The sequence below is a fragment of the Odocoileus virginianus genome, chromosome 33, assembly GCF_023699985.2.
Source record: "Odocoileus virginianus isolate 20LAN1187 ecotype Illinois chromosome 33, Ovbor_1.2, whole genome shotgun sequence".
NCBI lineage: Eukaryota > Metazoa > Chordata > Mammalia > Artiodactyla > Cervidae > Odocoileus > Odocoileus virginianus.
The window spans coordinates 35,854,856-35,875,296 of record NC_069706.1 but is presented as its reverse complement, the minus strand read 5'-3'; the positions used below and the strand labels follow the sequence as shown (position 1 = coordinate 35,875,296).

Below are 20,441 nucleotides of genomic sequence, written 5' to 3'. Positions count from 1 at the left end.
TAATGATGTAAAGTAATTAGCCTCCAACTAATAAAAATTAAAAAAAAAATAAATAAATGGAAAAAAAAAGACAGTAAAAAAATAAATAAATAAATAAAAGCATAAATTTAAAAAAAAAAAAAAAGAGGTACCGGCAAAAATACATTCAGTTGCTTCTGCTCCTGACATTCTGTGGTCATTAGAACCCGAAGCCTCTCATTAGCCATGGTGAGGTCCCTCCTAGAACTGTAGGCTGCTGGGAATAGCTGCCCAGCCCTTTTGCCATCTGGGGCTGGGGAGCAGGTGTAGGGTGAACTAATATAGAATTCTGACAGTTCTCAGAGAAGGAGAAATATCATGAGACATCCCTTATATGTAGAATCTAAAAAGAAACAATACAAATGAACTTACAAAACAGGAACAGACTCACAGACTTAGAGAACAAACTTATGGTTGCCAGGGGGGTGGGACGGTTAGGGAGTTTGGGAAGGTCACGTACACACTGCTATATTTTAAATGGATAACCAACAAGGACCCACTGTATAGCACACGGAACCCTGCTCAATGTTATGTGGCAGCCTGGATGGGAGGGGAGTTTGGGGGAGAGTGGATCCATGTATATATGTATGGCTAAGTCCCTATGCTATTCATCTAAACCTATCATAACATTGTTAATTGGCTATAACCAGGTGCTTATTTGCTCAGTCATATCCGACTCTTTGAAACCCTAAGGACTGTAGCCCACCAGGCTCCTTTGTCCATGGAATTTTTCAGGCAGGAGTACTAGAGTGGGTTGCCTTTCCTCCTCCAGGGGATCTTCCCAACCCAGGGATCTAACCCACATCTCCTGTTTCCTGCATTGCACAGGGATTCTTTACCTGCTGAGCATCCGGGAAGCCATGTGGCGCTTGTGATAAAGAACCCGCCTGCCAATGCAGGAGACATAAGAGACGTGGGTTCAATCACTGGGTGGGGAAGAGCCCCTGGTATGTATAGCAACTCATTCCAGTGTTCTTGTCTGGAGAATCCCATGCACAGAGGAGCCTGGTGGGCTACAGTTCAAAGGGTTGCAAAGAGTCGGACACAACTGAACAACGAAGCATGCAAACTTAATCTCTTTTCTCAAACCTACCCCTAAATTCTAGTGTTTGAACAAAATTCAAGAGGTCCTGCTGGAAACAGGAAGCTCTCACACTTGAGGGTGCACTGGGGCTGCCCCCCTCCCAGGAGCTGTTTTGGATGTGGCACGGGGCCCAGGGAGCAGCATTTCCAAGTTTCCAGGTGTGGCCTATGTCCCACGTCCCACCCTGACCAAGAGTCACCCCCAGAGTCTCAGACTTAAGAGTCACCTGGGGCTCCTGGACCCACCTCCGGGGGACCCGCAGGACCGATCGTCTGTGAGGCAGCCTAAGCGGCAGTTTGAGGACCATCGGTCCAAGCCCAGACAGGAGCCCCGGACAACGGCTCCATCCAGTGCACCTGCTGGAGAACGTGGTGGGGACGTCCTGCTACATCCAAGAACCTCTCCTGCTACCTGCAAGGCGCAAGCGTCCAGGCACGGAAAAGGAAGAGACTTGGCCACCCGTCCCGGGCTTGGCTATTGTCGGAGCATACAAGCTTTATTCAGCAGTAACGGCAGTATTTATGAGTATGAGCTGTACAACAGTGGGGATGCTGTCTTCAGCACAAAGTCTGAGAGCAAACAATTATGGTGACAGAGCTCGGCCTCCGTGGCCCTGCTCCCTCCCCAGACAGGCCCGGGTTGCTCCCCACTCCTGCATGGTTGGATGGGGACCGATCGTGGGCTCCCTCTGTACTCACGCTCTCTGCACATGACCTGCCTCCCCCCGGCTGCTGGGCCAAAGGGAGAGGGGTGGACTGGTCCCCCACCCTGGGCTCCATCCAGTCCTCTTCCCTCTCAAGGCCACCCTGGGAGCAGTTAAAGGGGCGAGAACTCTGTCCCCAACACAGGGTACCCAAGATCCCCCCCTGGCCTGACTCTTTCTTTTGCCGCAAAGCCTCTTTCTCGATTCAAGTTGAAACAGACTCAATAAAACAAAGTGCTGTCTACGAAGCACTTCACACTCACAAAGCATTAGCCCTGCCCCCCCCACCCGAACCCCAGCAAGCAGATGGGGAACAGAGTGTCCTTAGAAGGGGACCCAGGAGCCCCTGGGACAGGACACAAAGGGAGGAGCCAAGCCCCGGAGCTGTCAGGCCCACGTGGGGAAGGTCAGGTTTCCTTTTAGCTCTGATCAATGGGACATCTCAGCAACCAACTCACTGAGAGAGAGGAAGTCGTCTGAAACATCTGGGTGACGTCATGCACGCTTATCCCTGTATGTAAGACCTTACGTGATGTAGCCTTGAATTAACCATCTGTGAGCTTTCTCCTAGCTCTCTGACCTAGGCAGGGCCACCTGGGGGAGGGAAGTGTGAATCCCAGATGGACGGCAAATATGCCAAATAGGGGAGGAATCGGTGGGGGGCAGCGGGCACTCCTAGGAGAGAACAGGGACCACGTCCAGTGCTGGAGCCCCGCTTGGGGGCCTCCTCAAAGGCAAGGGGTGGGGCGGGGCTGACCGAGAGAGGCTTCCGACCATATAGATGGATGGAATGGCTGGGAGGTGGGACTGAGTCGGGCTTGTGGAGGCAGCTAGACTGTACAGATGGATGACCAGTCAGGGTGGATGGCCCTGCACTCATGGCGTGCACCAGTCTGCCCCCGACACTGCCCCAAATTCCCGGGCAGCAGTCAGTTAACACTGAAACTGGGTTTGGGGGTGGGTGGCGCTCAGACCGTGTAAGTTTTGACAGACTTGTAGAGGGGAGGCAGCAGTCCGTGGTTCTCGCGGACGACCTCCAGGTACTCAGATGGAGTCTCCAGTAAGAAGGGCCCACAGCACATCTGGCAGCAGCACCTGACCCCAGTGGGCGGCTCCGGGTTCTTGTCAGACATGGGGGAAAAGTCAAAATCAGCCACCTATGGTGAACAGAACCCCACGGGTCAATCACCCTCCCACCCACCGGGAGCCCCGTGAGGTGGCCTTATGAGCTCAGCAGCCCACCTGGGCAGCCTCTTACAAGCTCAGCTGCCTGGGTGCAGCACGCACAGAAACACCTTTCGGACACTACACGGTGCTTCCCTGTGCCCTTGGCTTTTCCGCTCTCTGGGTTGCCCCTGCTTTTGGCTGCCTGCTCCTTTACCAGTTTGTGGGCATGGCTGGAGGGCCACGGGCAAGCGGAGTAGGAGGTAAGTGACCTGAGAGGCAACCAAGTTTATCAATGGGGCCCCAGTCATGGATGCTTCATGGGTACGTCAGCCCCAGCCCCAGGGTCTTGCTCTGACATCCAGACCACCTCCTAGCCCCCCTGGTCTGGCCCTTCTCGCCCTCTCTGCAAATCCTCTCCTGTGAAGGCCAGGAGTCCAGCCCCACCCTCACCCCACCCCACCGAGCACCCACCTCCACCATGTCCTTCTGGTGAGTAGCATTCCTCAGGGTCATGTACATGATGAAGGCCAGCATCATGGTGATGAGCGTGGCACACGGGAAAGCAAAGACAGCCGGCTGGATGCCTGGGAGGAAGAGGGTGAAGTCACGAGCCTGGGCAGTCAGTGCTGAATACCAGCTCTCAGGGTACAGCATCGGGGAGAGGACAGAGCCCGCCAGAGGCTTTTCCCTCTTTGTGCACGTGCATCCCAGTGAGGCAACTCCGATAGGCAAACCCAGGATTTCACAAAACCCAAGGAAGGGTCTGTTGGGGTTTTACTGCGATACTTGACAGTAACTTTCAAAGGGTACAACTAAATTTCCCACCAGAGTGTGGGCTGGACTCATAGTGACTTGCTCCTAAACAGCGGCAGAGGACAGAGGGATGACGTACAACTTCCAAGCCTAGACCACGAAAGACCCGACAGCTTCCTCCTTACTCTCTTGGGTGACTTGCTCTGGGGAAGAAGGCCAGGGCGTGAGGACACCTAAGCACCCCTGTGACCTCCGGCAGCTCTGGGCTCGCTCGCTTAGATCCTGTTGCGAGGAAGCCACAGGGCAGAGCAAGAAGAGTCCAGCGGGTCCTGGGTTCAAATCCTGGCTCTGCCCAGGTGACCTGATGGTCATGCTGACCCACGAGGCGGCCATGGAGATGCAACCAGGTGAGGCGGGCGCAAGGCAGGTGATCAGCAAGGGTGGGTTCCTTCTCACCCTTCCCCCGCTCTCCTTCGGGTAGAGACACCACCGTACACCAAAAGGATCTGTCTCCAAGGAAAGGCGGCGTGGATTAACTGCAGTGCCAGGTAATCCCCCTTCTCCACAGGATTCAGGGGATTCCAGGTGCTCAATGCCCAGGAGCTGCTGGGGGAGTCAGGGCCCAAGGCCCCCGGGAATGCCCGCAGGTCAAAGCGTCTGCCTGGCACACAGGGTCAGCCAGGGCCCAGGGCAGAGCACGGAGTCGGCTCAAGTAGGAGGGGCTGGGGAGACAAGGGGGCGGTGACCACATCGGGTGCATTGCTGGGCCAACCCTGGGGCAAGTGCAGCTGGCAGGGAGCGTCCCCTTTAGTTCTGCACAGGGTGGGACCTGGCTGAGCATCTGAAAGACCATCCCTAGGGCCTGGGATCCTTTCTCCTCTATGTAAGAAAACCCTCGTTGGGGGTCATAGAGGAGGAGCCCCTGGAAGTGAATGGGAGGACCTGATGTTGTCATCAGCTAACCCCATGGCTGCAAGTCAGCGGCTGGACCGTGTGACTGTTTGGGAAAGAGTACGCCAGGGGTTCGGCTGGGTGCCCGGATAAATGAGAGAGGCTGCACCGCACACATTCTGAGCTGCCCGCACTCCCTGGGAGACTCCTGACAGCCCAGTGAGGCCAGCACGGTTGCCATCGGAGATGCTTGTTTTTGGTAGAAGCAAAAACACGGAGACGCAGGCGATGGGGTGGGTGTGACGGCAGCGGAGGATGGAGGGCTCGTGCCAGGGACAAGGGTGGCAGAGGTCACGTGTGGGAGGGACACTGCCCACCGCCAGCGGCGGCGGCAACATGAGAGCTGAAGTTGGGATGATCCCGGGGCAGCATGGCACAGATGGCGCCGGCCCAAATGGTGGGTGCCGGGGCTGGGAGCAGGGGCATCAACTGCAGTGCTGATGGTGGCCAGGGTGATTGCTATGGCAGCGCTGACTCTAGCTCGTGAAGATGCTGGAAGAACAGCCCATAGTGTGTGGTGATGGCGGCCGTGGTTTTGGACAAGTCGCCTGGCAACAGCTGAATTTGCTGTTGTTATGGCTAGTGGTGGTGGTGTTAGGGTGGTGTTGGTGGGACTGATGGGGGCTGGTATCGGGGGGCTGGAGCAGTGGCTGATGGCATTAGAGTTTGGTGGTGGTGCTACGGGTGGTCAGCCATGGTGTTGATTGGGGCCGGCAGGGTTACCAACAATTCTAGTAATAGTGGCATTGGCTGTTGATGGCCATGGGTGGACCAAGGGTGACCGGTGGCGGTCGCAGGAGTGACGGGTTTTTGCTGGGAGCAAAGGCAAAGTGTCACTTACTGGAGGGCCACACCTGGATCTTGTGGTACTGGTGCGTCTTGCTGATGACGTTCTCAGCCTGGATGCTGAAGCAGTAGTCCCCAGGATCCCGGAAGATGTGGGTCAGGTTGTAAGCGGTGCTGTCCACTGCCACCGGGAGGCACTCCCCTTCCTCCAGCGGGAGGCACTCAGGCTTAAGACGCCAGCACACATTCAGAGGGGGGCTGCAGGGAAACGGGGGTGTTCTTTCAGCAATGGCTTGCCAAGGGGTGTGAGCACAGACCAAGTCCAAGAAAGGTCAGGCAGTCAAGAACTTCAGTGTTCTTTCCAGGGAAGAACTCCCAGGTGCCCAGGCCTCCAGGGAACATGGTAGTACATAAGAGATGGACCGAGACTCCAAGGGGAGGCCAGGGCAGTGACAGACAGAGGGACATGCGCAGACTGCTGGACGAGGCAGAATGCATGCTCCAGTGACGCCCTTGGTGTGTCAAGGGGACGGAGAAGCACACTTTCAATGAGGGAGTCAGGGAAGGCTTCCTGGAGGAGGTGGCGTTTGAGTAGGCTCTGAAAGGATAAGTCGGCATTCTATAGATTTGAAGGAGTGAGAGCATTCCCACGGTGCAGACAGCCCCACAGGGCCAGTGCTCCCTCCCCTGGACGTTGAGAATGGAGTCATGCTGTGACTCTCCCATAGCCCAGTTAAGGGTGGGCTCATCACTCCGTGTGCTCCCTAACTTGGGGCCCCTCAGGGATGAAATCCAGTAGTCATGTATGGATGTGAGAGTTGGACTATAAAGAAAACTGAGCGCCAAAAAATTGATGCTTTTGAACTGTGGTGTGAGGAAGACTTGAAAGTCCCCTGGACTGCAAGGAGATCCAACCAGTCCATCCTAAAGGAAGTCAGTCCTGAATATTCATTGGAAGGACTGATGCTGAAGCTGAAACTCAATACTTTGGCCACCTGCTGCGAAGAGCTGACTCATTGGAAAAGACCCTGATGCTGGGAAAGGTTGAAGGTGGGAGGAAAAGAGGATGACAGAGGATGAGATGGCTGGATGGCATCACCAACTTGACAGACATGAGTTTGAGTAAGCTCCAGGAGTTGGTGATGGACAGGGAAGCCTGTCTTGCTGGGGTCCATGAGGTCACAAAGAGTCAGCAACGACTAAGCGACTGAACTGAACTGAACTGAAGGGATGAAACAGGGTCAGGAGCCTCTGAGAGGGATTGTGGACAGGACCACAGATCAAGCATAGTGTGTTCAGGGCTTCACTCACCTCCCCAGGAAGTTCAACGTCACTACCATCTTTTGGAAGGTCTGAATTAGGGTGGGCCCCAAAACTTGGATGCCTCGAAGGGTTTCTGAAAGGCAAAGAAGATGACCTCGTTACACCTGGTGGCTGACGACAGCTGCCTCAGGGCTCCTGGGGTTCCCAGGCTGTGTGACCACCACCCTGTCCTCTTGGCCCTCCTGAAGAGCAGGTCACAGGTCACATCCAGAGTCCTGCTTCCACATCAGCAGCAGACACTGGAGCCGCTTAGACTGAGACCGCTGGGGGAAGCCAGCAGGACTCTGGTGAGCAGGACCTGGGGCTGGCTTAGGATAACTACCTCCCTCCCCATCATCTGTGCTGTGTGGGGGGCACGGGAGCAGCACCCCGTTAGCATGACTGAGAAACAGGCTGCAGCTGCCCCAGGGCCCCATCTTGACAAAGCCAGGAGCGGCTTTGTCAAAGTCCCGGTGCAGCCGACTGGGGCCGTCCCATCCCCGACAGGACGGTCCTTGACTAGAGGCCGATATAGCTGGAAACAGAGAGTGATGGGGATGCATCCTATCATGGCACAGTGTCTGGGCTCTGCCACTCGGTGCCCCCTGACCTCCTCCGTGGCCTTCAGCGCCCTCTTAGAAGTGGGGAATGACAGGCCCCTCTCAGGGCTGCCAAGGGACCTGAAGCGGGGCTGTGCCAACCACTCTGTATGTGATCCAGCCCTGGAAGGAGTGGTACCCAGGGCTCCTCGACGAGCCAAATGCTCAACCCACACCAACCCCCCGAGACTCACCCTGCAGCTTCAGCGAGGCGGAGAAGTCACCCGTCTTCTGCAGAATGCCCCTCCCGGCGTCCGATGTGACCTGCTCCCACCCTGCCACCACCTTGACCTTCACGGTGAAGGAGCCGATGATGGAATAGTTATAATAGACGGTACCATCTCTGGTCACCATCTGGGTGCTGTAAGATGTCGGGGAGGGGAGAGATGACAGAAGTGATCCACCTGACTTTTTAGGGTCAGCGGTTGGGTGTACAGTGACACATTCAGACCAGTGTCATTTTGCGAGCAAAAATGTCACCTCAGCAGCAGTCCCCAGGGCCAGCCAGGGCATGAGTTCAGCTGACCTACATGGGTGGGGTGGCTGCTGGCCATCTTTGGACTTGTAAGTTACAGGAAGAAGAACTCTTAGCAACAGGTGCCTGTCACCTGCCAGGAAGTGTCCTGCAGCCCCAGCCAGACCAAGGGAAGACCTTGTGTTAGATAGAGATGATCTGGGAAGGGGAGAAATACGAACTTTGGAGTTAAGATAAATCTGGCTTTGAATCTCAGCTCCAAATTTCCTATCTACATAACTCTCAGCCTTACTTTTCTCATCTGTAAAAGAGGAAGAATCATGCCTCCATCATAGGTTATGACTTTTTCCTCTACAATTACCTGAATCACTTTGAAAGGAACTTGAGTAACAATAAAGAAAATATTTCTGTTGATTTGCTGATGCTCTTTACATATGAAGTTCATTGAACCTTTACCTATTCTATATCTTCCAAATATTTTCTTCCAGTTTAACCATTATCTTTTGGCTCAACTTGCTTCTTTCATTTCAAATTTTAAATCTGATGATGCCAAACTTAGCATTTTTTTCCTATACAGTTTCTACCTTTTATTTGTATTCTTAGAAATGCCTTCCCCACTGCCAAACTATTCAATTGCAGGAGATCATCATCTACATTGCAATCTAGCCCTGGTTTATAATGTTCACTGCTTACTATTTTAAATTTGTAAATTTGGAACAGGTTTTGTTAGGGGTTAGACTGGCTCACACTGGTCCCCAGGGACCCCGAGGTTGACACAGAGCAGGTGTGCAGGCATGTTCGGAGTGAGAGTGAGACGGTGAAGACGGCGGAGTACACAGCACTCCGCACAGGCCAGGAATCTGGGGCATCAAAGGGGGTCAGAACACACCCGTCTCCGAAGTCCCAGCTGTAGAGGAACGAGGCGTTCTTGAAGAAGTTGCTCGGGTCGTGGAGGAGGAAGGCGACTCTGAGGCCTGTCTTGGTGAGGTAGGAGCTGGGCCAGGGCAGGGAGGTGTTCTGGGAGACCACAAGGCTCCCCACGAGGAACTCTGCGAGGGAGAAACCACGGGCGGGTGAGTCCCCCGCCCCCAGGGTGGCGGAGGGCGGAGCCACGTGCAGGCCGGCAGGGTCGCCTCTCCCCCGCCCGCCCTCTTGACTGCCACCCGTTGTGGTAGCAAGAGGGGACCCTGCAGGTCTCCGAACACAGAGCCATATGCCCCGCTCCGAGGCCCTGCCCCGGGCCAGTGGGCGCTGGTGAAGACCCACTCCCGGTGTTACACACACAGTTCCACTCCTCTACCCCTTCCACCAGGACTCTGAGCTTTCTGGCACAAGAGATGCCCAGGACTAGGAGGAAATGGGCAGGCTTTTAAATCGACTCTCGGGAAATATTTCAAAGTATTAGATGAGCCTAGAAAAAAAATGAGCATTTCTACTGACCACATTTGTTGTTGTTATTTAGTCACTAAGTCATATCCAGCTCTTTTGCAGCCCCATGGACTGCAGCCCACCAGGCTCCTCTCTCCATGGGATTCTCCAGGCAAGAATACTGGAGTGGGTTGCCATTCCTTCTCCAGGGGATCTTCCAGACCCAGGGATGGAACCACATCTGACGCACTGCAGGTGGATTCTTTACCACTGAGCCACCAGGGAAGCCCACTGCCAAGTACACGTGTGTATGTATATAAGGCACACATACATTAAACACAGTTGATCCAATTGGTCATAGAATTTCATTTTGATGTTTAAAAATTTACAAGCATGAGTACTCTCCCAGGCTAAAACACACTCTTTGTAAAGATCATTATTATTATAAATCAGATCAGTATTCTTATGGTTGCATACTTAGCTTGGCTCCACTTTCCTGTTACCATAGAAACTGTGATGAACACCTTCGTGCATAAACCATTACCCGAATGGAGGTTTATTACCTGAAGATAAGTTCTTTAATAGATTGTAGGGACTTCCCTGGTGGTCCAGTGGCTAAGACTCCATATTCCCAATGCAGGGGGTCTGGGAACTAGATCCCACATGCTACAATTAAGAGTTCCCATGCTGAAACTGAAGATCCTGCATGCAGATAAGACCCAGTGCAGCCAAATAAGTAAGAAGAAAAAATAGACTGTAAACTCTAAGAAAGCAGGGAGTTCTTAGAAAGAAAGAGAAGGGAGGGAGGGTGTGAGGGAGGAAAGAGGGAGGAAGAAGGGGAAAGAGAGAAGGGTGGGGGGGACAGGGAAAGAGAGAAAGAGAAAGAACGAGCTGAAGACTAAAATGATTTACAGCCATTGACACATATGGATCAGCTCCTCTCCAAAAGCGTTGTATTAATTTACAGCCCAGTAGCAAATATGCACTTTGTTTCCATTTTAGCACAGACCTGCCAGCAGTGGGTATTATCATTTTCTGACCCTTTGTTAACTCAACTGACCGCAACTGAGAACATGGGTCTAATCTGCCTGTGTGTGATGGTTGTGATGCCTGTTTTCTCTGCCCCAAGAGCCTGAAGGCAAATCAGCGACAAGGGAAGGTCCTCACCGGTGATGGGGAGGACGAGGAGGCTCCTGGCCACAGGCTGGCACATCCCACAGTCGGCGGCAGTGACCCAGACGGAGACTGGGAAGTCCCCGGGCACGCTCCCCACGACACGGATGGTGGAGCTGAAAGCCTCGTCCGCCTTCCCCGTGAGCAGCAGTGGGGTGTGGATCCAGTGGAAGCGGTAGAGGCTGGTGCTGGCGGGCAGGGCCAGACTGCCGTTGTCATCGGCCACCAGGCTGGCCGTGATGGTCACCTCTGCGCCCGTGGTGGCAGGGCCATCGGTGGTGAGCTGAAGTTCATACAGGCCTAGGAACCCAGAAACAGAGGCTGTGTTTCAGGTAGAGGGCATGGCCAAGAGCCCCACTGCCCCAGCTGGGTGGGTGTCTATTCATCTTACGGGTGGAGAAACTGAGGCAGGTCAAGGGACAAGCCCAAGGATCATACATTGCCACGTGGAGATTCAAACCCAGGCCTGGCTGACTCCAAACCCACACTCTTTCCAGTGTCTCAATGTATTTTCTTTTCTCATGCCAGCCATGCAGGGTCTTACAGAGCATGAGTCTGCTGACCCAGCCATGCTTCTCAGCTATAAAAATGACCATCAGTTCATGTCACAGGAGGAACCACTGCAGCTGCTGCCCAGAAAGCACCCCCCATTACCCACTCTTTGGGGCCGAGCTTTACATGTGAAACAAAATTCCAAGTTGAAACACAGAGCTGAATCTGGACCCCCTTAGAGGCCGCACGCCTTGACACGGCAGACGAGCCTTGGGAGGAAGGGTCTCCATGATCCAAGAGAAGGCCCCTTCTCTTTGTTCTCTGTCTGCAAATCCATAAACTGAGAGCCTCTAGATCTGAGCCGCCCGATACGGTTCCACTAGCCGTGCGTGGCTCCTGAAGCTTCAATCAAAAGGAAACAAACATCACTTTCTCGGTCGCACTGGCCACGTTCCAAGGGCTCAACAGCCATATGTGGCCAAGGGTCATAGAGTGGACACTGTGGATACAGATCTTTGTTATCACAGAAAGCTCCACTGGACCACACGCTCTCAGGGACCTCCAGGGTCTCGGCTGGGGCCAGCGCTGGAGCCGATTCCAGCTGGGTCCGCTCCTTGGGGAACTTGAACTGACATATTGGGGACACAGCTCTTACAGGGAATCTGGGAATTAAGACTTGCAGGTTGCAAGCAGAGAACAGGGCCTGGGGACTTCCCTGCTGGTCCAGTGGCTAAGACTCTGCACTCCCAACGCAGGGGGCCTGGGTTCAATTCCTGGTCAGGGAACTAGATCCCTCATGTCATAACTGGAAAAAAAAGATTCCTCATGCTACAACTGAAAAAAAGATCCTGTATGCCGCAACAAAGAAGACAGATTCTGTGTGCCTCAGCGAAGACCTGGCATGGCCAAATAATATAAATAAATATTTTTTTAAATCAACAAATATTTTTTCAAAAGAGAGAGAGAACAGGGCCTGGTGGGCATGGAATGGAGTCCACATAAGAGGCCTTTTAAATAATACTCCCCACCCAACCAAGACCATTCAGTCTTACACTGAAGGTAAGACTAATTATAATCTGAAAATACAGAAAGGTGTAAAATTTTAAAAAAAAAGAAAAGTTTTTAAATAGTCAGCAATGATCCCTCTTACTATATTTGGACATTTCCTACTATTTTTTTCAAATTATGCTTACTCTGAGATTATTCCACTGTTGTTGCTGGTTTTGCATATCAAGCATCTTCCTAAGTTATTATTCTTCACCTGCTCTAGATAGCTGCAGATTTTTATCATACTCACGGGTAAGATTTTAAAAATCAGGTTTGTTTCCATCATAAAAGTTAATCCAGGGACCTCCCTGGAATCTTCAGTGGGTAAGATTCCATGCTCCCAATGCAGGGGGCGTAGGTTTGATCTCTGGCTGGGGAACTAAAATCTCGCATGCCACACAACACAGCGCGGCCACACACACAAAGTAATACATATGCATAAAAAGTATTAGACGTGTCCTATTACCCTACCCCCCCCCCCAAAAAAAAAACAACAACTACTAACAGATTAAGGTCCTCCGGCTCTTTTTCATGCACTGAAGTTTCAATTTCATCAGAATCACCCTCTGCACACAACTCTGCATGGTTTTATTTCCACATGGCAACACATCAGAAGGATGTCCGCGGGCATCCTGAAGTGAACTTCAATAGTTGCAAGATAATTCCTCAAGCAGGTGTATCTGAATTCCCAGAACCCTTCCCTCTCGCCAACAGCACTACTGCATGTCTTGGTAACTTTTTTCCTGCAATTTGGGTTTTCCTCTTCAGGTGCGATATCTGAAGGGCTTGCAAGGTTAGAGACTGCCCAGCCTGTGGCAGGGCAAACCTGGGCAGGTGAAGTGACAGAAGGAAGGGAGGAAGGGCCACGACACCCCCCCGTCATTTCAGTCCCTCCACCTCTCCCTTTCCCGGCCACATGCACCCCCTCCCTTGGCTTCTGGTACCCCATAAATGCTGACAGAACACCGGAATAGTGACTTCAATTCTACTAAGCAGTAATGTAGTAGCTACTAACCACATGCCATTACGTTTAATCACTTAAATGTAATTAATACTAAAAAACTCAGTCCCTCCATTGCACCAGAGCCACATTTCAAGCACTCAAGAGCCATAGCTCTCCCGGACAGCACAGAATATCCTTCACCATCCAAAGTTCTGTAGGTCAGGAATGCAGCAGCAGTTCCTCTCCTTTTTGGCACCTGGGGCCAGTTCCACGGAAGGCAATTTTCCCACTGAGCTGGGGAGGGAGCAGGGTGGGGATGGTTCCAGGACAATTCAAGTGCATCACGTTTATTGTGTACTTCACTTTATCATTATTACATCAGCTCCACTTCAGATCATCAGGCATTAATCCCAGAGGTTGGGGTCCCCTGTTCTAGACCCCCTAGCTTTCTCCCCTCCCAAACCTACCATTCTCATTACCTGTCATTCTCTGTCTGGTTAGAGGGTCCAACTGTTTCAAGACCCAGTCCCTGGGCCCCTGCCACTCTCACTGCTCCTCTCCATCACTGCGAACACCACTTGCACATGTGTGTGTGTATGCTCAGTCCTGTCTGACTCTTTGCGACCCCATGGACTCCCAGGCTCCTCCGTCCATGGGATTATCTAGGCAAGAATACTGGTGTGGGTTGCCATTTCCTCCTCCAGGGGATGGTCCCAACCTAGGGATCAATGCATCTCTTGCGTCTCCTGCACCAGCAGGCAGATTCTTGACCACTAGCGCCACCCTGGGAAGCCCCCATCCGGTAGATTACTGCTCCATCCTGCCCACTGACCCTTGGCCTCCAGTCTTGCCCTGGTCTCAGCCACCCCAGCAAGCAGCTTCCACACAGTTCATCTGATCACGGGCCAGCCTCCGGGTAGAGGGAATCCAGGTTCGTGTCTTGACACATCCATGCTGTAGATTTAACACTTGCTCTGTCCTCCATAGCCTCAAGGCCTGTGCAGATGCTGTCCCCACTGCTCTCCTTCACCTAGATGTCTGTGGATATAACTTCTTCCAGGAAGCCCTCCCTGACTCCCCCCACCCACCCACCTCTTCAGCGCTCTCCCAACAACTTGGCACACAGCTTACCCTGGGTTGAAATAGACATTTTCTCGTCGCCCCTAACTGCACTGCAAGCTCCTTGAGGGCAGGACAAGGGTCATCCCCATCTCCTCCGGGCCTAGTCAAGCACTCGGCACCAAGAAGGGGCTGGACACTGCGCTGTGGGGCGGCATCTGGAGAGAAGGGTGTGGCAGAGGGACCTGGCACTGTCCCAGGAAACTCTTCATCCAGGTGCTGCGGCCTGAGCCTCTTCCTTGGGCCGCACCCCACAGCTCTGGGGGGACCAGAAGCACAGGACATGCCCCCTGCCCTTAGGGAGCTCACGAGAGATCTGTTGATTCAGCCAAACTGGGAGGTGAGCTAGTGGGTCCCCAGCTGGATCCCATTCACCCTGCGACACCACGTCGCTGCCCCCAGTGGGGACTCTGTCTCCAGCCTTTTGGTCACTCATGTTATATATCTGTTTCGAATCCCTTTCCTTGAGGTCATATTTTGAATTATAAAGTCATCTGGGCTAGCACTGCAAGAGGGGCCGGTGGTGTCTTAATCCCAAAGAGAGAATTCCAGACATAGAATTCTCTCCAAGAAAACACAGTGTATGGCTGAGTCCCTTTGCTGTCCACCTGAAATTATCACCACGTTATTAATCTGCTATATGCCAAGATAAAATAAAAGCTAAAAAAAAATAAGCTTTCAAAGAGTCTTTAAATTAAAAAAAACAAAATACGGTGTAGATTTTACACTGGGGAACCTGAGACCCCAGGGGATAACGCTACTGCCTGGGGTCACAGAGTAAATCCACACTGCCCCAGGCTAAGTCCCTCTGGCTGGGGGGCAGCCTTCGGCCAAGCTGCCGCAGACAGAGATGCTAAGATGAGAGGCCTTCTCCACCCTTCCCCCTCTCGCTCCTGCCAACCCCACCCCCCCAAGGAGAGGCGCGTGGGCCAGAGAGAGGCTGGCAGGTGGCAGGGACACTCGGCTGCAGCAACACAGACGCATGTCAGCATGATGATGGCTACGAGCCGACGCAGATCGGTTGCCAGGGGAATGGAATCAGGGGGGCAGCCGGCTCAGCTGGGACGAGGGACGGAGTGGGGAAGGGCAGGGGATGTGGCTCCAGCAAATGCAGCTACAGCAGACAGTGGCCCGGCTCCTGGGAGCCATCCCCTCCACCACCTATCCAGACACCTAGACTCTAAGGGCAGTTTTCTCAGGCGTGTGTTTCTGTTTTTGTTCTTTTGAGCAGGTACTTCACAGTCCCTGAATGATGCTGGCCCTCATCTTTGGGGTCTCAGAATTGTCCCGAATCTGAAATGGACCACGAAGGCTTTGCCACCTGTGGCTGAAGGTGCCAAGCCCAGGTTGGGTAACCTACCTGTCGAAATCCACATTTCCGGTTTGGGAGCCCAGGTGCCCTGGCCTTGGAGTACAGAGAAGCCCAGGCCAGGGTTGAGGGGCCCCACGGGCACCCCAGTGGCCCAGAGCTGAGAAGGCCACAGCAAGACGTGAAGTGGCAAGAGCCACGAAACTTGACCCGTAGGAGAGCGCCCACCGGCAGGCTCCCTTGGAGTCCACCTGAAGCACGTATATTCTCCCTGACCACACAGTCTGCAGGGGCCCCAGAAGCTTCTAGAAAAGGGCTAAATCGGCCTTTGCACCTTGCACATGTTGTCAGCCCAAAACACTTCCCAAAGTACCTCTGAAGTATGAACAATACAACCTGGAATTAATGAATGGTCCAGGACACGGACTTCTGACTTCAACCCTTGGTACAGGAAGCATGCCTGAGTCTGACCCAGACCCGGGGAGGCTGCAAAACGGCTTCTGAATCTTTCTCTCCTGTGGGCTTTCCCCAAGTGCATCTCAACTGTTTCGACTGTATCATGGGTGCAATAGGCCAGGCTGGAAACCACATACGATTTCCAAAGAATTAATCCCCTCCTACTTTTTTTTTTTCCAGAAATTTAGGCCACACTGATCATTTCTGGACACCTGTAAACCTAATGGACAACAGATCTCATTTCTATGTGAATATCCAGGGAGAAGAAGATTATCCTGACCGAGCACAAAATTCTCTTAACATTCACTCCTAAAATGCAGAGTTTTTACCTTCCCTGGTGGCTTTCATTTCACAAGTTAGGATTCAATCTCTTCTTCTCTCTACCATATTTTGAAGGGGGGGAGGGCACATGATGGACATATTGGATGATATTGAATAGCTGCCAACTGTCTCCTCCAAACTCTCCAACCTGGGTCCCCTTTATTTTGTCGCCAAAATGGGGCAGAAAAGTGGGGTGCTGGCCTTCGGGCGGTGAGGAGGTGGGGATGCTAGAAGCACAGTCCCGGGGGACACGGAGTGGTACCCAGCGGAATCAGCTCGGGGTCCATTTTGGAAACCATTCCCCGAGAGGAAATGGCAGGCTGGCTTCCCGGCTTCTGAAAATCGCATCCCCCCACCCCCACCCCCACCCACCACTCCGAAGCCGACACGAGCTGGGTGGCAAGCCTCTCCAGAGAAGGCAACATTTGGAGGCAACCTGGCGGCGCTCCTTGGGGGCTGTGGCGTGACGACCGACCCCAGCATCCTCGGTCCCCCCCCAGCACCCTCCCCCACCTCCAGCGGCTTCGAGGTTCCCAGGCTGCGGAATGGAGGCCCCAGCCACCGCGCCATTCCTAGGGCAGGGCCGATCTGGAGGGAGCAGCAGAAGCGAGGGGCGCGGGGACCCCTCAAGTGCCAGCGACTTCAGGGGACGGGGTGAAGGGACAGGCCCGTCGGGCCGTGCTCCCCTCCGCAGCGCGCAGCCTCGGGAGAGGAGGGAGGTGAGCGCAAGGCGCACGGCGCCACCTCCGCAGCGCCGGCTGCCAGCGAGGCCGCCGGCTCCAGGCCGCCTTGAGGCCCCAGCGCGCAGCCGACCGGGGAGGGCGGCCGGCCGATCCGCGCGGCGCCTTACCTGCGGCCACCCTAGCCGGGGCCAAGGGCAGGAGGCAGGCTAGCCAGAGGATGCGGCCAAGGCGCGGCCAGAGCGCCGGGGCCATGGCGGCGCCGGGAGCCGCTGGAGCGCCGAGGGGACGCGGCTGGACTCGACTGCGGCGGCGGCCTCCCGTGGGGCGCGCGGCTAGGGCGGTGCGGGGAGGTGCGGGCGCGGCGCCGGCTCGTCCTCGCCTCGGATCGCGGACTCTCTGCGCGTCGTCGCCGCCCACAGCCCTCCGCGCCGACCCCGGCCCACGTCAGCCGCGTCGCGCCCCCTCCCCGGCCCGAGCTGCACCCCGCCTCTCTCCGCGATCCTCCCCGCTCCCCCCGGGCCCCAGCTCCTCCAGTCTGCGCCCCCTCCTCCCTCCCCCGCCGCGCCCCTCCTCTCCCCTCGATCCCTCCCCTCCCCGGTGCCGGCTCCTCCAGTCGGCGCCCCCTCCCCGCCCCGCGTCCGCGCCCGCGCCCGGCGACTCTGACTCAGCGTCCCCAGAGGCGCGCGCGCCGCTGCGAAGCCTCCAGAAATGTCCTTTGGGCTCTTTCTCCAGGTGTCCTCGCTCATGACGCACACGGTTTGGAGACGCTGCCCTTCCTTCAAGAAACGCCGAGGAGCCACCGTGTGCCCGGCGCTGGGCGGTGTACCCGGAACGCCTGTGTCCCTCCGGAGAGGAGGACTCGAGCGCACGGGCGCAGGCACTGGCCGTTCCTCTGTTTACCTTCTCTGCACCTGCTGAAAAGTGAGGCTTGTGTCCCTGGGCCCACAGCGCTGTCAGAGGCCTTGCCACACTCAAGACAACCGCGATGAGAAGAGACCAGGCCGCTCCTTGGACACTCCTTGGCCCAAGCAGGCGCTTCCATCTGCCGTAACAGGAGCAGAGCGTGTCTTTTCTGCTAGAAGACGGCCAGCCTGGCTGACCTTAAAGGCTGGACACCGGCAGCCTGAATTCTGGTCCCAGTTGGGCCTCTCCTTCACCCTTGGCAAAGGAGCCCACCCAGAGAGGGAGAGTTGGGTGGGACCAGGGCTGCAGGATGCCGGCCTCAGGGGAGCGAAGACACTTCCCCGGAGTAGCTACGGGGTCCCCAGGGGATGGGGGGACAGATTTGAGTGAGTCCCCTTAAGAAAGTTAAAAGTGCTAAACAGATGTCACTCACTGATGGCATCAGTCACCATCGTGGGGACAAATACCAGTGGACTTTGCATGCTCTCTGAGAGCTCTGTGACCTTGAGAAAGTCACATAACTGTCCTGGTGCCTCAATTCAGTTTTCTTTAAAATAAGAAAAATAATACCCCATGAGACTGCAATAAGGGTAAAATGAGTGAACATCTAGAACAGTGTTTGGACGTTTGTTATTGTTTAGTCGCTAAGTCACATGTGACCTTTGCAGCCCCATGGACTGTAGCCCACCTGGCCTCTGTCCATGGGATTTCCCAGGCAAAATACTGGCCTGGGTTGCCATTCCATTCTCCAGAGGATCGTCCTATCCCAGAGATCTCACCTTCCTCTCCTGCGTTGGCAGGTAGATTCTTTACCACTGAGCCACAGAGGAAGTCTGTACCTGGACATAGTTAAGTGCTCAATCAGTGCTGGCTGTCATCATGAGAATTGCTTAAGGAATTGGGAGAATTTTGCTTGTCCATCAGGAATTGAGAAGAACATTGTACTTGAGAAGAAAAAGAGTATGTTAAGGTTATAAATTGTTTTGAATATTTTAACTATTTCACATTATTCAAAAGTCTGGCTGTTAGTGGCTTTTAAAATGTACTAACTGCAGAACTTCCTTGGTGGTCCGGTGGCTAAAACTCCATGCTCCGGAGGCCCGGATTCAACCCCTGGTCAGGGGACTAGATCCCACATGCCTCAACTAAGGGTTTGCATGCTGCAACTAAAGATCCCACGTGCTGTGGTGTAGCCAAATAAATGGTTTTTTTTTTTTTTAATTTAAAAAATTACACTGACAAATATGTTCTTTAAAAAAAGTAAAATTTACTAACTGTATAAAAAGAATAATAACATCTATTACTTTTAAAAATGTGTAACATTACATTGGGTAACTTCACAGCAGCCATAGTCAGAAACCACCTGGGAAGGCCACCCTGAAGCTGATGTTGATCTGAGTCTTCTTTGTCTAACTTCTCACACGTGTCACCTCCTGTAGAAACCTTCCTCCTCCTGGGCACTCACAGCACCTGTCTTTTTTTAAGTGCTGTTTTGATATTTATTTCTTTATTTTCGGCTGCGCTGGGTCTTCACCGCTGCACAGCCTCTTCTCTAGTTGCTGCGAGTGGGAGCTACTCCCTAGTTGCGGCGCACAGGCTTCTCATTGTGGTGGCTTCTCTGGCCCGCAGAGCATGGGCCCTAGGTGCACAGTCTTCGGAGTTGCAGCAGGCAGGCTCAGAAGTTGTGGCGCATGGGCTTAGTTGCCCCAGACATGTGGGATCTTCCTGGACCAGGGATGGAACCCATGTCCCCTGCATTGCAAGGCAGATTCTTAAGCATTGGACCACCAGGGACACCCCCTGCACCTGTCTTGAGGTACATTCTTATTGCTGAGAATTTTTCTAAAGCAGGTGTGTTGGGCTGTTGGCCCTAGCAAAATAGTATAATTTGGTAACAGAAGGGCAGCAGCCATAGTGTTCATCTTCCTACCACAAATCCTCATTGTCCTTCATTGGAAATGTAACTGTGGGAAGTGGGGGCCCCTGATCTGATAACAGTCACCCCAGATTGGCTCTGGAGAGGCTTTTGGGGTTAAATCCTATGGTAGTTTGGAGGGGGCAAAAGGGAGTTCAGGGTGATCTCTGTTGAATTCATAGTTCCAGGCCTAGACCTCCACTCTGCCAGATTTTCTGCTGGAATTTTTTGACCTCAGGACACCCAGTCACCCTGTTGAAACTCACACGAGACCTAGGGAGGATTTATTGATTCATCAGGGGGGACGGTTCTTCATAGGCATGGGACCCTTAGGGCCAGCCCAACAGGTAATCAGGGAAGGTGACTCTCAAAAAGTCAGGCTGGGGCCCTGACCCACTCCATGTGGGGACCACTTCTGCAGACTGCTCATGCCCACCGACTGAATATTCTGGGGCTCCCAAATATTCTCTGTATTCTCTGTAGTGTCCCAGCTGATCCTGCCCTATGGGTTCATACAGGGTACAAATTTATACATTTGATTATGCACTGAACTGTATCCCTTGAGAAATTCATATGTCAAGGCATAGCCCCCAAAGTGATTGTATTTGGAGACAGCACCTTTAAAGAAGCAATTAAGGCTAAAGCAGTCAAAAGGGTGGGGGCCTAATCCAATATGATTAGTAAGTATCCTTATAAGAAGAGGAACAGACACCAGAGATTGATCTCTTGAGAGAGCACACAGTGAGATGATGTCACCACAAGCCAAGAGAAGAGGCCTCAGAATGAAACCTACCTGGTGGCACCTTGATCTTGAACTTCCCAGTTGCCAGAACTATGAGAAATAAAGTTCTGTTGGGTAAGCCACTCAGTCTGT

The 20,441-nt window shown here is 53.6% G+C and overlaps 1 protein-coding gene and 1 long non-coding RNA gene across 3 annotated transcripts; one reads left to right on the top strand and one right to left on the bottom strand.

The window, feature by feature from the left end:
• Positions 1 to 1,579: 1,579 nt before the first annotated feature.
• TMEM130 (transmembrane protein 130) lies at positions 1,580 to 17,260 on the bottom strand. Of its 2 annotated transcripts, none has more exons than XM_020900588.2 (8): positions 16,917 to 17,260; positions 10,374 to 10,679; positions 8,728 to 8,887; positions 7,558 to 7,724; positions 6,774 to 6,858; positions 5,518 to 5,720; positions 3,444 to 3,556; positions 1,580 to 2,962 (listed from the first exon to the last, which is right to left on the bottom strand). In XM_020900588.2, exons 1-8 carry the CDS (start codon positions 16,999 to 17,001, stop codon positions 2,774 to 2,776), a joined length of 1,308 nt encoding a protein of 435 aa, XP_020756247.1. In that variant the 5' UTR covers positions 17,002 to 17,260; the 3' UTR covers positions 1,580 to 2,773. The 2 variants fall into 2 exon arrangements, with proteins under 2 accessions (XP_020756247.1, XP_020756248.1); XM_020900589.2 differs by having other exon boundaries at positions 1,580 to 2,926; positions 16,917 to 17,257.
• LOC139032733 (uncharacterized) lies at positions 16,415 to 20,431 on the top strand. Its single transcript, XR_011485320.1, has 2 exons — positions 16,415 to 16,785; positions 17,482 to 20,431. It is a non-coding gene; the product is annotated as an uncharacterized lncRNA (long non-coding RNA).
• Positions 20,432 to 20,441: the final 10 nt, after the last annotated feature.

Coding starts and splice junctions, on each gene's coding strand:
- TMEM130 (XM_020900588.2), bottom strand. CDS start 17,001: ATGGCCCCGGCGCTCTGGCCGCGCCTTGGCCGCATCCTCTGGCTAGCC. Junction 3,557..5,517: donor GATCCAGGTGTGGCCCTCCA/GTAAGTGACACT, acceptor TCTTCCTCCCAG/GCATCCAGCCGGCTGTCTTT. Junction 2,963..3,443: donor ACCAGAAGGACATGGTGGAG/GTGGGTGCTCGG, acceptor TGTTCACCATAG/GTGGCTGATTTTGACTTTTC.